The following is a 15,877-nucleotide window of genomic DNA, read 5'->3' as shown; positions in this document are numbered from 1 at the left end:
TAGATTGACTTTTTCAATGTGCTGTTTGCTGAGGGTGATGAAGGTGAGAGTAGCTTTAAGAAATCAGCTACCCAGCAGCACAGCCTACATAAAGGAACAATAACTCTTCTATTATGTGAGACTTGATTTAGAACTAATTGGTGCTGTGCTAGAATCCCACAGAGTTGCTTCTGATTGTTATGTTAATGCAGGTGCTCCTAGCTTTCGGAAATGTAGGGTGGATCAAATGTAGAGGGACAGTTTAAAGCAAGCTTTCCAGGCTGGGTAGTACACCTGATCTTACAACCATATTTGCTGCTTGTGTTAATGTCAGCATTTTTGAATTTGCAAACATCATGAATGGCACAAACTAATAGTAGGAACTAATATTGTAACCTTGTTTTGCCCGGTCACATCCTCGGTTTCAGTCTCCTATTTCTTGAAAACGTAATAAAAAGCCTAATATTTATGACAGCACTGTTGCCATTTACTGTGTAATGTACATCACAGACATTCTTGGAATTACCCGTGTTGTTTTCTCTACTCCCAGCCCTGCACTTGAATCTATCAGTTAATGAACAGGCCTTGTAATGGCTGAATCAGCAGCATGAAAACTTACAGGTTTGCAGAAATGCAGTCAATTAGCACTGAGGTTGCGTTACCCAGCCTTGACATTCACTGTGCCAGATATATTTAGGCCCTGTTTACACGAGTGCGCTTTCGTCTTTAAAACGCATGACTGTTGCTACGGTAACGCCTGTCATTTACACTACTCTTATGACTTTTGGAAATGCCGAAGACCCCATTTTAGTTTGAAAACTCCGGGCTGGTGTTTCTGTGTAAACAGACCAAAATGAAGACTTTTGAAAACGAAGGCGTGGCTTCGCCCACATTCGCCCCCTGATTGTGTCTTCTGGATCATTGCGTATCCTTCCCTGATTCATCAAGCCCCGACCATATGACCGTCACGCTATCTTGATTGTATACACGACACTACTCAGACTGAACCGCAAGCTTTGCTGGCTTTGTCGTCATTCTTAGCAGCCATTGTGCAGTTCAATTCTGTATTTTATATAAACACTGCAGCTGCCTACATGCGCAAGAGGCAAGCTACGATTACAGCAATCGGCAACAAATCTTATTTCAAGCGGTGTAAACCATACATGGAATGCCGGTTTGTTGTGCCTGCCGATGACTTCCAACCAGCTTCCTGTTTACACTTGTATGCGCATGCCCAATATGGTCATGTGACATGCGTATTCGGTCGTGTAGTGTGGACGTAGATTGTTTCTGAAACACAACGGAAACGCCAGTGTGGACGCGGATCGTTTGAAAACGCACTAGTGTGAACAGGGCCTTAGACAGTAACACTAAATGTGCTCTGACCACACAGTCCTTTGCATAACATTAAATAACCATTATTCAGGCCCATATGTCTAATCTATGCAAAGTCAGAGTTCAACAAAAACAGTATCAGGAGCTGCAACTCAATATGAGGTTTTAACCTACTGAAGCAAACCCACCTGATTCAGGAAGGTATTATTGTTACTGAGAGAGGATTTCGAAGCAAAAATGGCAAGCTGGCCTGGATGAACCACATTCCACCTTGATACTGATCCTCAGTATGAGGCAACTCTCAGGCTGTGTACTCATCTACAACATCAGATTCTAACATAATTAGAATTACCCACTGTATTCAAGGTAAACAGTTAGCGGCTAGGAATGAGAAAAGAGCAATTTGTGTTTAAAGATGAGCCACATTAACAACCATTCACAGCTTTTATTAAGACAGATACATGCCATTTCAGACAGCAAGGGAAAAAATGTTGACTTAGTTCGAGAGTTTAGTTATTCAAATGAATAGATTTGAAGAGTTTAACTTCGCCTACCATATTTTGCAAATGTTTTCCATGCGTGTTTTGCTGAGTAAATGAATGTTTGGTTTTCTCAGTGTTCTAATACTGACTGAGATCGAATGATCACATCTAGTACTGCGTGCAGCAGTCGTCTATTTAGGGCAGTAAATTAATCACCACTGGAGACATATGGTGCATCATGGGTAGTCTGTACACATCTGTTTTCACGCACTGCGATGCCGACAGAGGGATGAAGAAAGGACGGATGGAGGGATACAAAGATAGAAACAGTCCCATGATGAATGGTGGAGTGCCAGAGCTAGCTGTTTTCTGGGGCAAAGCAGAGAGGAAAGAGAAGAAAAGGCAAAAGGGGGGAAAAAAAGTTGCTTTCTGGGGCAGACTCAAAGAGAAAAAGCTAGATGGGAGAGGACTAGGGGTTCACATGTGTGATCAGCAAGTGTGTGCTGCTATCAGCATGTGTGTTTGTTTCCCGAGGTCAGGCTCAGTCAGTCTGTCTGTCAAGATAAATGTGAGTGCCGGGTATAACAACCCTGCAGTGGCTGTTTATGCATCTCTCTCTCTCTTTCTCTCTCTCTCTCTCTCTCTCACACACACACACACACACACACACACAAAACACCACCTCACAATAATTACAGCACACTACATAGATATCACAGTACAATTTTATCCTCTTATCAACACCAAACACCATGATTCTGTCATTTTTTTTATTCAGTTTTATACACGTCCTCCTCCATCATGTTCAGCCACTTTGAACCAGAAGTGATGTTTGGGAGAAAGACCACATCCAAAGCCCCACCTTCCTCCAAGTCAGCTTCCTTCCTTTCTCCACTACTGATAAAGTTTCCTCACACACCACCTCCCTATCTCCTACCCAGTACTCTTTAGTTAGATGGATCTGCCTAGAGCTAGTAGAAAGCAAAAGCTGCTCCACGACACCAGCTCAAGTTCTGAGAGTTCTTTCATTTCATTCATTTGTTCATCTTCAGTAACCACCTTCTCATGGTCAGAGTTAGTGGATCTGGAGCCCATGCAAAGAACACTGGGGCTGCATCCGAATATCCCTACTACCCTACTATTCAGTAGGAGAAAAGCAGGTCACCAAAGGAGTAGTATGTCGGAATTCTCAGTATTCCTAAAACAGTAGGCGAGAAATACCCTGGATGACCTCCGCCGAGATTCTGCATTGTGGGAGCAATGGACACTATGCTATCCCATAACGCAACGGGACTGGCAGGGAAGAGCCATCAGAATCAAAAACGGCGGTATGCAGCACGTCGGCACTTTTTTCTCATAAGTCACATGACAATGCCAACATGGCGGACATAGTATGTGCGAACTGCATTCTTATTACACGCATATACTGATCAGCCGAGCAGTAGGTACTGAATGGAATGCAGTACGTACTGTTAGAGTACACGATTCTGAACGCAGCTCGGGTGTGAGACACACCCTGGCACACACCCTGAAGGGGACAGCGGTCAATCACAGGGCACACACACATTCACACACATGTTCACACCTAGGGCAATATAACATAGCCAATCCACTTAGCATCGTGTTTTAAGAGGAACCCGGAGAACTTGGAGAAAACCCACACAGACATGATGAGAACATGCAATGCTCTAAACAGACAGTAACCCGAGCTCAAGATCAACCCTGGACCCTGGAGACAGCAATGCTACCCACTACCTAAAACCTTATTTGGCAGAAAAGAGCCTTAAAGGTTGCAATTTGTCATTTTTTTAGTTAATAGTGCTTATACATACACACAAAAGTGCAAAACAGCACTTGCACCCTCACAGAACACATACGCAGATACACGCAATGCAAATGCACACATGCAAACACTGAAGATCAAATCTTCCACAGATAAAAGTAGCACACACAACCCTAAGTTTAAGATCTTTCAACCAATCATTACTTTTTAGCAAACGTTTTATTCTATTTGATCAGAACCCAATAAATCCCAAAACTAGAATCATGTTTTTGACTAACCTTCTTGTTCCTACACTAGTGAGCCATTATGACTAGAGCTGAAATAACTACTCAATAAAATCGATAATAATCGATTATGAAAATCGTTGTCAACAAATCTCATCATCGATTAGTTCGTCGGCACACGGCAGGGGGTACGTTTACTCACTGTGTTACGACTGTTCCGAAAACACGCATCGGATAGGAAATACTAAAGTTGTGTCCCAAATGACACACTATACACTTACACTATGCACCGTGTACTCCACCATCTAATGTATGAATTTTAGAAAGGTAATATCGTCTCAAATGGAACATTAACAGGTTTTTTACTAACCAGAAGTAAAAGCCGTTTCCGAGTCGATGGCACATTTTATATTAAACACCGTGAAGAACATTGTAACGTGCAAACGTTACAAAGCGAAGCTTGTACAGCACGGAAGCACGAGAGTGATGCACGAGCACAAACTTGTGTATATCCAAAATGCTCCACTGTGTGCAAGTGGCAGGGGAAACTGGTGCGAGTTTCTTAAAAAGTTTAGTTTAATTCAGGTTTATTGTCATTATATTTGCGCGATGCAGTGTAAATTCTGTCGTTTATTATAACAGACGTGATCTATTAGTAACGAGGCTGCGTTTCTCCTCACGTGCAGTGTAGACGCTGTGATAAACAGTGTAGTGCAAGTAAGATCTGTAATGTCTAATTAAAACGGTATGATCAAAGTAAACATAAGTAAAACTATATGTCTAAAGGCAGTGAGTAACAGAAACCATGAGGTGCGGTGAAAGTGAGATTTTATAATTAATTCAGGACTGTAGTTTAATAATCAGTGCTTTTTTGTGCATCCATAAAAATAATGAATAAATACTTATATTATATAAAATTTATATTACCCGACTAATCAATTAATCAAAAAATACAACTAATCATATCGATTTTTATGAAATAATCGTTAGTTGCAGCACCTGATTATAACTTCTGACTTTATAACCATACTGATATACAGACAGTCTTCTGCTTCAGTTATATACCTGTACTGTTTATATATGCTATACATTGAATGTTTATACATAAAAATACTACCAACGTATACGAATAATGAACAACTTAAACAGATTTGCTAGAAATAATACAACCACAGCAGCGCAAAGCGCTAACTGAAAATCCACAATAATACACAGTTCATTGCGTCCTTGGGGAAACCAACGTCAAATGTCTCGGCCGGTCAATGAGATTATTGGGCCGTTGCTTGGAAAAACTTCAAGCGAGATCAATCCTAGTTTTGACAGATGCAGTTTTAGCAGTTTGGCAGTTTGCACTCGTATTAGATCAATAGACTTTATAAAGGGATCATATTCAATCATGTTTGCGGAATTCAGATCTGGTTCAAAATAAAATCCGCACAGGTCTGTCTACATGTTTGTTTGTTTTTGAAATGATATCTCTTGCCTGTACTCTTAAAAAAATAAATAAAGAAAGAAATCTGTACAAATGCTGATCATTTGGGCGGTGCCTCCGAGGGTACATCTTTTGTAGAATAAGGGAACAAAAAGGCACCTGTACAGTACAGTACCTTGCTTTGAACAGTGTAATAAAATATCCCATCTTACACACGGATGTATTATCAGGACAGATCAGTTCTGTGTAGGATTAAACAAAGCGGCTGTGTTTTAACAGCAAGTTCCTGTTGAAAAGAGGGAAATCTTCATCATAGCAAACATGTTGTAAAGGGTTGAGGCACATTATGAGACAGTTTAACCCCTTATAATCGGTTTAGGCTTCCATCACAAGCCCTGGATTAATTCTGTCTCATCTCATTACATCGTACGACTCTGGCAAACAGAGCACGTACTGTATGGATGCCTAACACTGACTGCTTACCCAAACGTTAGCTTAAATATAAAGTGCCTATTTAAAATGTAATGTAATGCGTAAGGAGTAACAGGGTATGCTGTTATAGGAAAATAATCCATGACCAAGGGAGTTACCACCCGGAAACACATCCAAAAAGTGTTTTATGCCTCTTATACTGCATACTAACATTTTTATTTATTTATTTATTTATTTTTTATATTTAATGCTGTGGACCGTCCATGAAACAAGTTAGTTCCCTTTATCGCTTACATTATAGCAGCACAAGCATCTCTTTTTCTCTCTCACAGTTAATATGAGAAAAAAAATGCAGTTTTGCAGCTTATTATGTTACTGAGAAACCGCAAAGCTCTCTGTCCGGAAACTTTCCCATGATGAAAACCTTAAAGGAAAAGCTTTACTTCTGACTGTAACAAAGTGCTGACACTGGAGACTCCTTCCAGACATACTAAATAAATCGAAATCTCCTCATAAAGAAATTCACCATATCACAATATCAAATGATGTAACATATTAATCGACGCCTTCTGGTCAGATTTGAGAATTCCACACTGTTGTGGCACCGAACACTGAATTTCCTGAAGCTCTCTGAGCAAGACTAAGCTGACATCAGAAAGTGTTCTCAGACCAGTAGAACAAACCAAACTCGCTGTACCTCTTTGGCCCGGTCCAACTCATTGTGCAGAGCCTGCTTGGAAATCTCCACCTCAATGATCTTCTGCCTGAGCATCTCGTTCTCGTCCTCTGCCCGTGTGCGCTTGTCCTCCACGCTCTCCAGCTCATTGTGTAGACGCACCGACACGTCTTTGGCCACCTGCATTCAGACAGAGGAACATGTGAAGGATTATGGAGAAATTTAAGGCTGATTATGAAAGAATCTATATCATTTTATAACTTCGTCCATGTTCTTCAAAGAAATATGAATGGATACTACACACACACACACACACACACCTTGAGGTCCTGCTCTAGGTTACGGAGCAGTTCTCCATCCACATGGCCAGTCTGGGCCACTCGCAGGCTTTTCTGCTCTGCCTTGCGCAGCCGGTATTGAAGGATGCGGCAGTTCTTGTTGGAGCGGTCCAGCTCTCTGCGCAGCTCGTGCAGCTGATACACCTCCTCTTCCAGGTAGCTGTCCCTGATCTCCTCCATCTCAGCACGCAACTCATCCACTTCATCCTGAGACAAGCGTAAAGAATCACAAGTAATAATCAGTGGCAAAGTTCAAATCAGAACTGAATGAGCATGAATCAGATCCAGTGCTTCTAGAATAGAGTACATGACTTTAACAGGACTGTGGAGGACAAAGTCACATGATCAGGGTCACATACTATATATGCTGCAGATAAACATGTGAAATACATTAGTACTGTACCCTGTACAATCCAAAATAGTAGGTTCAAAGAGTCCAACCAACCTGAGACACAGCCAACAGATTCAGTGCAAACCAGCTTTGGGATCAGCATTGGAATTAAAATGATTGAAATAAGAAATGGAAATAGCATTAGAATCTGAATCGGTAATCAAATACAAATACAACGCTTCATTAGAATCAAAATCTGAACTAGCATAAGAATCTGAAGCATCAATTCAATTTGATTTTTTTTACATTTAACAATGGACATTGTCACAAAGCAGATTCACAGAAATGCGGATGCAGATTAAGACCCCTAATCAGCAAGCCAGAAGCAACAGTGTCACGGAAAAACTCCTTGAGACGACAGAAGGACGAAACCTTAAGAGGAACTAGACTTCAAAAGGAACCCATTCAATTCTGGGTGACACTGGATAGTGTGATGATAGTGATTCAGAATCTGAATCATCATTACAATGTGAATCAGGATTCAAAAGGGGCATTAGAATCAGAATCAGCAAAAGAGTCCGAACCAGCAATCGGAAATGTTATTCAAATCAAAATCTGAATTAGAATCAGCAATCAGAAGCATCACTATAATCAGAATCTGAATCAGCAATCATAAGCATCACTATAATCACTATCTGAATCAGCAATCAGAAGCATCACTATAATTAGAATCAGCAATCAGAAGCATCACTATAATCAGAATCTGACTCAGCAATCAGAAGCATCACTATAATCAGAAATCAGAAGCATCACTATAATCAGAACCTGAATCAGCCATCAGAAGCATCACTATAATCAGCCATCAGAAGCATCACTATAATCAGAAATCAGAAGCATCACTATAATCAGAATCTGACTCAGCAATCAGAAGCATCACTATAATCAGAAATCAGAAGCATCACTATAATCAGAATCTGAATCGGCAATCAGAAGCATCACTATAATCAGAAATCAGAAGCATCACTATAATCAGAACCTGAATCAGCCATCAGAAGCATCACTATAATCAGAAATCAGAAGCATCACTATAATCAGAATCTGAATCGGCAATCAGAAGCACCAATAGAACCTGAATCGGCAATCGAAAGCATTATTACTATCTGAATCAACAATCAAATGCTTCATTAGAATCCGTAGAAGAATCTGAAGCATCAATTCAGTTAAACTTCATTTTATTTACATTGCACTTTTAATAATCAACATTGTCCCAAATCAGCTTTGCAGAAATCTGGCTGCAGATTAAGATCCCTAATCAGCAAGCCAGAGGCAACAGTGGCACAGGAAAACAGAACAGTGACACGGAAGAAACCTTAAGCGGAACCAGACTCAAAAGGGAACCCATTCACACCTGGGTGACACCCGACAGTGTGATGATACTGAATCAGAATCAGCATTACAATGTGAATCAGTATTCAAAAGGATCATTCGAATCTGAATCAACAGAAGAGACTTAACCAACAATCAGAAATATTATTCAAATGAAAATCTGAATTAGAATCAGAATCTGAATCAGCAGTGGGAAGCATCACTATAATCAGAATCTGAATCAGCATGGGAATCATCATTAGAATATGAATCAGCAATCAGAAGCATCATTTGAATCCAAACCTGAATGAGCAGTGGGAAGCATCGTTTTAATCCGAATCATCAATCAAAAGCATCATTAGAAAGAGGATCTGAATCAGCCATCAGAAACACTGTGAGAATTCTGAAATCTCAGACTGTTTTGTTATTACTGTTTGCTGCGCCTCAACCAGCTCAAGTAAATAAACAAATAAATGAATAAAAATACTAAACATTGTTTTGGACATATATAGCTTAAAGGTACACCTAAAAAATCAGACAGCACTTGAGACGATACATCCTCGGTACAGAATAAATAGCATTGATTATGTACATTAGAGCCTCCAGAATTTCGTACATGACCTTCACACGACGACAGAGGGCAGTTTAGCAGAATCACATGATCTCGCCATACTCTCTCAGTCTGCATATGGTCCTAACAAACACGCCAATACTGTACTCTGCACAATATATACAATAGGGTCAAAAAGTCCACCATTATGAACGGTCTTCCATGATTTACCAAAACCATTAAAGATGTACTTATTATTCAAAAACTTTTTTTTTAATTGGACCTTCTGACCTCAATGAATATGTCTATACTTGAGGCATAATAGAAAGATGAATAGATATAATAGAAAGAAAAAAACTGTGTGGTGATCAGAGGGAGAGAAAGGAAGAGACAAAGATACAGCCTGGCAGAGAATGATAACTTTGAGAGTGGGAGACACATCTGGCACATCTGACAAGATAGCCACAAAAACCCAGCACCTGAGGGGTTTCCTGAGGGGAAACAAGCGTCATGTTGCTATAGCCGATTATCACACTGCTCTCATAGGCCGATGGGGAGCAGTAATAACGTTATGGAAATACTGTCTGTGATACCATGATACAACCTGAGGAATCAATAGAGTTGTTGCTTATCTCAGCCGGATTGGTTTCATTGATCAGACAACTGATCAGACATTAGCATAAGCACAAGAGACAATGGAAGGCACAGTCTTACATTTTGACATGACAGTGGTATTGTCTCTTTTTGACAAAGACTGTCATTCATATTCTGCTTCCCCTTATTATTATTATTATTATTATTATTATTATTATTATAGATGAACATGGTTTGGGGAAATATATGGCTACCCCCCAATCGTAACCTGTTAATATATCAAATTTGTGGTTTTAGAAATCCAAGTTCTGTTTCATTCATGTAGTACGAGATCAGGACTCCACTTGTACACAACTTGAAAAAAAAAATTAAGTGTTGAAGAAGCCAGGAAGGAGATTTAAGTCATATGGACAAGGTGTCTGAGTGAGATCAGAAGAACAGCTGAAGCTTCCTCAGGTGTGAAGTGTTGAAACGAGCCCTCTGGGGCATCCATCACATGGGCTTTACTCCGTCAGGTCAAGCTCAGCGCTGGACTAGAAAGGTTATTTGGGGTTCTTATTCAAATCTGAACGTTCTGCAGATGTCTTCTGACAAATCTGAATGATGTAGGGTTCTACACTCAACCGTTAGGCTGTGTGTTCCCTGGTCTTGGAGTATACCATGTCCTGCACATTTGAGTATTTTCTCTGCTCTCAACTCACCTGATTCAAGCAATCCAATAATTACAGCAGGAAATATATTCAAAGGTGCAGGACAGGAGGTGCTCCAGGACCAGGGATCAGGGTTGGGAACCTGTGCCTTAGAGGGACAACCAAGAGTTCCAGATGTGACCTCTACAGTATTAATGCACCTGAGGGGATGAAATCATTGTTTGCACCATATGGAGTGATTTGGGATTGAACTCTAAAAAAAGGACTGGATATAATGCATCGAGAGGCCTGATAGAACACCCTTAAACAGACAGAAGGCGGGTGTTGTTTCTGGAGACTCGTTACCTTGAGGTAATCGTTTTCTGAGCGAAGATCTTCAATTTCCCGTAATAAATCCTCCTCTGCCAGCTCTCTGCCGCCCTCCGGTTTGAGCTGCGCGCTCCCGGTATGTTTTTCCGGTTTGGGTTTCTCTCGCGCAGGTGAAGCTTGTGCCTGAGACACTGTGATGTCCGGTCTCTGGCCGTGCAGTCGCGCTCCGCCGGAAGCCCCCACAGCGCCGGAGTCAGTGGCTTCATCCACAGCAGCGTGTCCGCGCTCACTGGATCCGGATCCAGCTCCCGACTCGGCATCACTGCTGGCGGCCTGAACGAGGCGCTGCTCATCGGACAGCGGCTCGGAGGGACAGTCGGACAGGTCCGAGCTGCTGTCTGTCTGAGCAAGGCGCCCCGTGGGAACGCGCACCGGCGAGTCGGAACCGTGGGCCAGGAGAGGAGCGCGCGGGAGCGGTATCAGCTTCCCCTTCCCGCTTTTCGCAAGTCGTGGGACGGTGTCCGCCGCTTTCCCGACCGGTTTCGCCTGCGTGACCTTTGAGGCCTTTTTAGTCGCCGAGGATTTGGCGGCGCTTTTCACCGGCGCCGGTTTGTCCTTCGCTCCGGTCGCGGCGCGTCTCACAGCGCGGCTGTGTGGACTGAAGGACGCCGCGGGCTGCTGCTGCTGCTGCTTGTTGAGTTTAGGAGATTTCGGTGTGAGCGCGGTGGATTTCGGAGCTCTGGAGTGGCCATCCTTCAGGAAAGGTCTGGCTGGAGACGGTGCACGGTTTAACCTCTTCCTCTCCAGCGGCTGGCTTTGCGGTTTGGCGTCGCTGCTCGAGCCATCAGCGCTTTCCATCATAATAACGAGCGGAAAACAAACCCGGACCGATCCGAACCGAGCGCGCACACGGCACCAGCAACGCGGCACTCTTCACCCTTCTCTCTCATCACTTCTAACTCATGCACAACTCTGATTCAGTTCCGGTCATCCATCGCCGAGGGAAGAGAAATAAATACCCACAGAGCTCTCTTATTCTAATCCCATTAATCCTGTACCGAGGAGCGTCTTTTCAGCAACAAATGGTACGCACGCGAGGTAGAACTGCATCAGCAGCCCGGAAATACGAGATCAATATGTCCGTCCTTCCCTTTTCATACAGTTAACCCATCCTTTGCTTTCGAGCTCGTCCGCCCTGCTGTCGTCTCTCTCTCTCTCTCTCCTGCTGTTCTTCTATCTGACGGGAGGAAAATCTGCAGCCGCTGCGGTGTGACGCCCGGTGCCGTGAACCGCGCATTGCGCATGCGCCACTCTACACTCCCCTCGCGCTCAGCTTCGGCAGACGAACTGCGTTATAAATCACTTTCTCTCTCACACACTTACTCGGATATTCCGAGTTCTTTCGAATTCTCACCGCGTGAGTCAAAAAGACAGACCAAACCCGTCGAAAACGATTACGCTACCTTTATCTATTGCAGAGGACGTCTTTAAAACGCGGTTTGGGACGTAGCCCGTGTATTTAGCTCTATTAGAATAGGACAGGAATCTACTAGCATGTTGCAAATAAAAGCCGATAGGAATAAACAAAGTGAGCAGGTGGAGGCTAGCCACGCCCCTGTTACCTTGGTAGCAGGTGTTGCTCAGGGTCGTCCTCATGTCTTCATGCAAATCCAGCATCACTCAATGCAAATCCACTGACCTGTACAATTCTGACTGAAGCACTTTACAAGTTCCACCAGCTTTAGATATAGTGGTTTTCACAAGGTGCTTAACCACAGAGCTCCACCATATCATGGCTGACTCTGTGCTCTGACCCGTTTCCTAACACGCCGAGATATGTGGAGTACAATTTCATTGTACTGTAATGTTTATGTGTCAAAAATAAAGCCTTCTTCATATATAAATCATTTATCATATATAAATAAGCACATTCAATTCTGCACATAAACAGGCAAAAACACAAACATTTTTTTCATATTTTAAATGGTCAGTATGTCAATAGTCACCTCCAGTTGTTGTGCATATATCACATTTTCAATTCAGCACAGCGGCTTAGTGGTTCTCACGTTTGCCTCGTAACTCCAAGGTTGGAGGTTCGAATCCTGTCTCTGCCCTGTGAGTGGAGTTTGCATGTTCTCTTCATGCATCAGAGGTTTCCTCTGGGTACTCTGGTGTCCTCCCCCTATCCAAAGACATGCATTGGCATCTCTAAATTGTCTGTAATGTGTTCGATTGTGCCCAGCGATGGGTTGGCCCCTGCCTTGTGCCTCGAGTCCACTGGGATAGGCTGCAGGCTCCCCTGCGATCCTGTGTAGGGTAAGCAGTATGCAAAATGGATGGAATTTCAATTCAATTGTATTCATACAGCACTTTTAAAATGAACATTCTCACAGAGCAGATTTAAAGAAATCCGGATGTAGGTTTAGATCATTAATGAGCAAGCCAGAGGTGACAGTGGAAGGAAAAACTCCCTGAAACAACATGAGAAAGAACCTGAGAAAAACCAGGCTCAAAAGGGAACCCATCCTCTTTTGGGTGACAACCCAAAGGATAGTGTGATTGTAAATGATTACTGTTCTACAGCTGTTTATTGTGAAGTCAAACAGTATTAAGTGTGCTGAAAGGATGTTCAGTATATTGTGAAGACAGTTTATATTACAGCAGCAGTCCTTAGGTACAAGTCTGCACTATCCAGGTGTGAGGATCTACTGAGGTGTGAGTCTCAGCCATGAACAATTTTTTGGGAACGTGCAGATCTTTTGCGTATCCATCTGTGATCCACATGAGCAGAAAGTGAATCATAAGTACAGAAAGCTCCAAAGTAGACGTAGCGTATCAGCATTTTAGTGTTAAATCCATGCAAAGATCTTCACATGGCGAGTGAGTTTCTATTGAAAATGCTTTTCGCTCTTCCTTTTATTGCTGTAAGTGGCCCACTCTTGTGATGTAGGCCAGTGGTTTTCAAAGTGGGGGCTGCGACCCCCTTGGGGGCCACTAGGGGGCGCCCAGGGGGCCTCAACAATTTGATGTGAAAAATAAATAAATGTATGTTTTCTCTTTCTCACTCTCAGACAACCACACACACACACACACACACACACACACACACACACACACACACTTCCTAATGTAATGTAATGTAAAGATGTAAGATGTAATTATTAATAAAAAAAAAGTTGGATATATTCAGAAGTCTGTATTTTTAATGTGTTTTAAAGACATCTTGCAAAAGGGGGCCACGGTCAAATGTTAATGCCATTGCGGGGGGGGGGGGGGGAATGGGGGGGCTTGCCCTGGAAAATTTTGGGAACCCCTAATGTAGGCTATGTGGAAAAAGTCAACTAGCACCTGTTGGAAACAATATTGAATCACGCATAATAAAACATCGCCATCTAATGGCTTGAAGGAGATACTGAATTTTTGAACAGACTTAAAACACAATAAATAATAATAATAATAATAATAATAATAATAATAATAATAATAATAATAATAATAAAACCCTTGCCCATATAGGTAATAAATATATATTTTTATTTCCACTTCATTAGTTCAAGAACACCACAAGTTATAAATATCACCAAAAAAAATTTTTTAAACATGCCAAACTGTTTCAAATACCTAAAATCAGATTACAAAGTACACTTCCTCACCTCAACATCTAAGTGAGGATCCATTTCATTTTTTAATTGAATTTTTTTAACAAGTTCTGAATCATAAATTCTAAAATAGTCCTATAAGTGATGAGAATGAACATAAGGTTACTCTATACAATGCAGCAGTTATTGCTACTTCACTATAGAAATCCTCACAGTGGGATGAACTATTTTTATGGGCCATGACATGTTCAAGTTCAATAACAAGAGAAAACCATGCGACAGATTTACCAAGTATGATTACAAGTGTTCCTGCAGCAATACTGACATGTATAAAAAGAAAAGAATTTGACTTCAAAATCCTTCAAAAACGGAGTTCGACTTAAAACGTTATATATTAAAAAAAGAAAGAAAAAGTAAAATCAATAATTCCAATTTCCCTTTAAGAAAAAAAAAACCAGACAATTAAAATAGGGACAGAAAATAATTCTAGCAATAGCTTAGTAAATCTGACTCATTGTGTTTCAAGACTGCAGAATACAAACAAAGGAAATCTGAAGTAAACACAATTATGCACGCAAGTCGTCAAGTAAAAAGCACTTAGTGGTAAATAAAGGCCCTTCATCAACAAGTCTGGCACGTTCACACACAGAAAAAAAAAAGTAAGCAACCTTCAGGTTAGTACACATTCCTTAAATATGTCAGGAAACATGAGAAATACTGCGGGTTTTTAGGTTGGTTTACAACCTTACAGGTTTACAAAGCCTTTGTTAGAAATCATATTAAACTTGAAAATGGAATATGTGGTCTGTGTGGAAAGACTGCGTGTTAGACTTTCAGTACACAGACACACCTGTTTCTCAGAATAAGAACCAAAGCTGCCACATTAGGTCCTTATGCAGTTACTGAGTATTTTGTTTAATGCAGGGTGTGAATACATATCAACACATTGAAATCTCTGTGCATGATTATGTGCACTCGAATCATAAAAAATATATAATATACTGCTCCATTTTCGTCCACATCATAAATTATTGTGCCTGTTGTTAATTAGTGATTACAGGAGGCTTCAAAGTCTGGAACACACACACACAAAAAAAATGTTGAGGTGTGTTATAAAGGCAATCAATTCAAATAATCCATAGCATCTTCGCAGACCAACAGGACACCACCGACTCATGGCGTGACACGAGTATAATAGCTATTTGTGTAAATGTGTGTGTTCCCATGGCAATATCTGCAGTGACAACAAAGTAAGATGCTCCAGAATGAGGTGCATTTCATTCAACAGTCCTTTTTAGAATACAGTCCATAATAGCCATTTACGTGACATTTAGTCAGGAACAAAGGTCCGTGTTCTTGTTGGCGCTATTAATGTCATCTACTTGGCTCGTCTCTTTTTACCTGTTAGGTTTAAAAAAAAAAAAAAAAAAAAAAATTTCCAGTTCTTTTAGCACCCTCTATAAAACCCTCCTTTTGTGTATTTCCACTGAGTCAAAAGTAACAGAAATGGCACTGCTAGTGTCTACGATGTATTAGTGCTTCTGAGTTTTCTGTACACAGCCTGCCCTGGAAAATCTCAGCTACAAGTGTGGATTGTAGTGCAAGAACATGACGAACAAGAATATAGACAGAGGCTGTAACATCTGACCACATCCCCTATCAGAAAATAACTAAATAATAAATTGGGAACTCTAGTCTCTGGTACATTTGGCATATTTGCTAAGAAAATTCTAGCAGGTGTAGAGAGAGAGAGAGAGAGAGAGAGAGAGAGAGAGAGAGAGAGAGAGAGAGAGAGAGA

General features: G+C 41.4%; 1 protein-coding gene across 1 annotated transcript in view; it reads right to left on the bottom strand.

Moving 5' to 3' along the window:
• LOC128623870 (microtubule cross-linking factor 1) overlaps positions 1-12,426 on the bottom strand; it is a 66,057-nt gene extending 53,631 nt beyond the window's left edge. The window contains exons 1-3 of the mRNA XM_053651009.1: positions 10,517-12,426; positions 6,664-6,888; positions 6,365-6,523 (exon numbers count right to left, since the gene is read on the bottom strand). Coding sequence (XP_053506984.1) covers positions 6,365-6,523; positions 6,664-6,888; positions 10,517-11,341 — 1,209 coding nt within the window. The 5' untranslated portion in view covers positions 11,342-12,426. The remainder of the gene's footprint in view (positions 1-6,364; positions 6,524-6,663; positions 6,889-10,516) is intronic.
• Positions 12,427-15,877: the final 3,451 nt, after the last annotated feature.

The sequence above is a fragment of the Ictalurus furcatus genome, chromosome 20 (assembly GCF_023375685.1).
Source record: "Ictalurus furcatus strain D&B chromosome 20, Billie_1.0, whole genome shotgun sequence".
Classification (NCBI taxonomy): Eukaryota; Metazoa; Chordata; class Actinopteri; order Siluriformes; family Ictaluridae; genus Ictalurus; species Ictalurus furcatus.
Note: the sequence above shows the minus strand (reverse complement) of the source record. Positions and strands in the feature narration are given on the sequence as shown.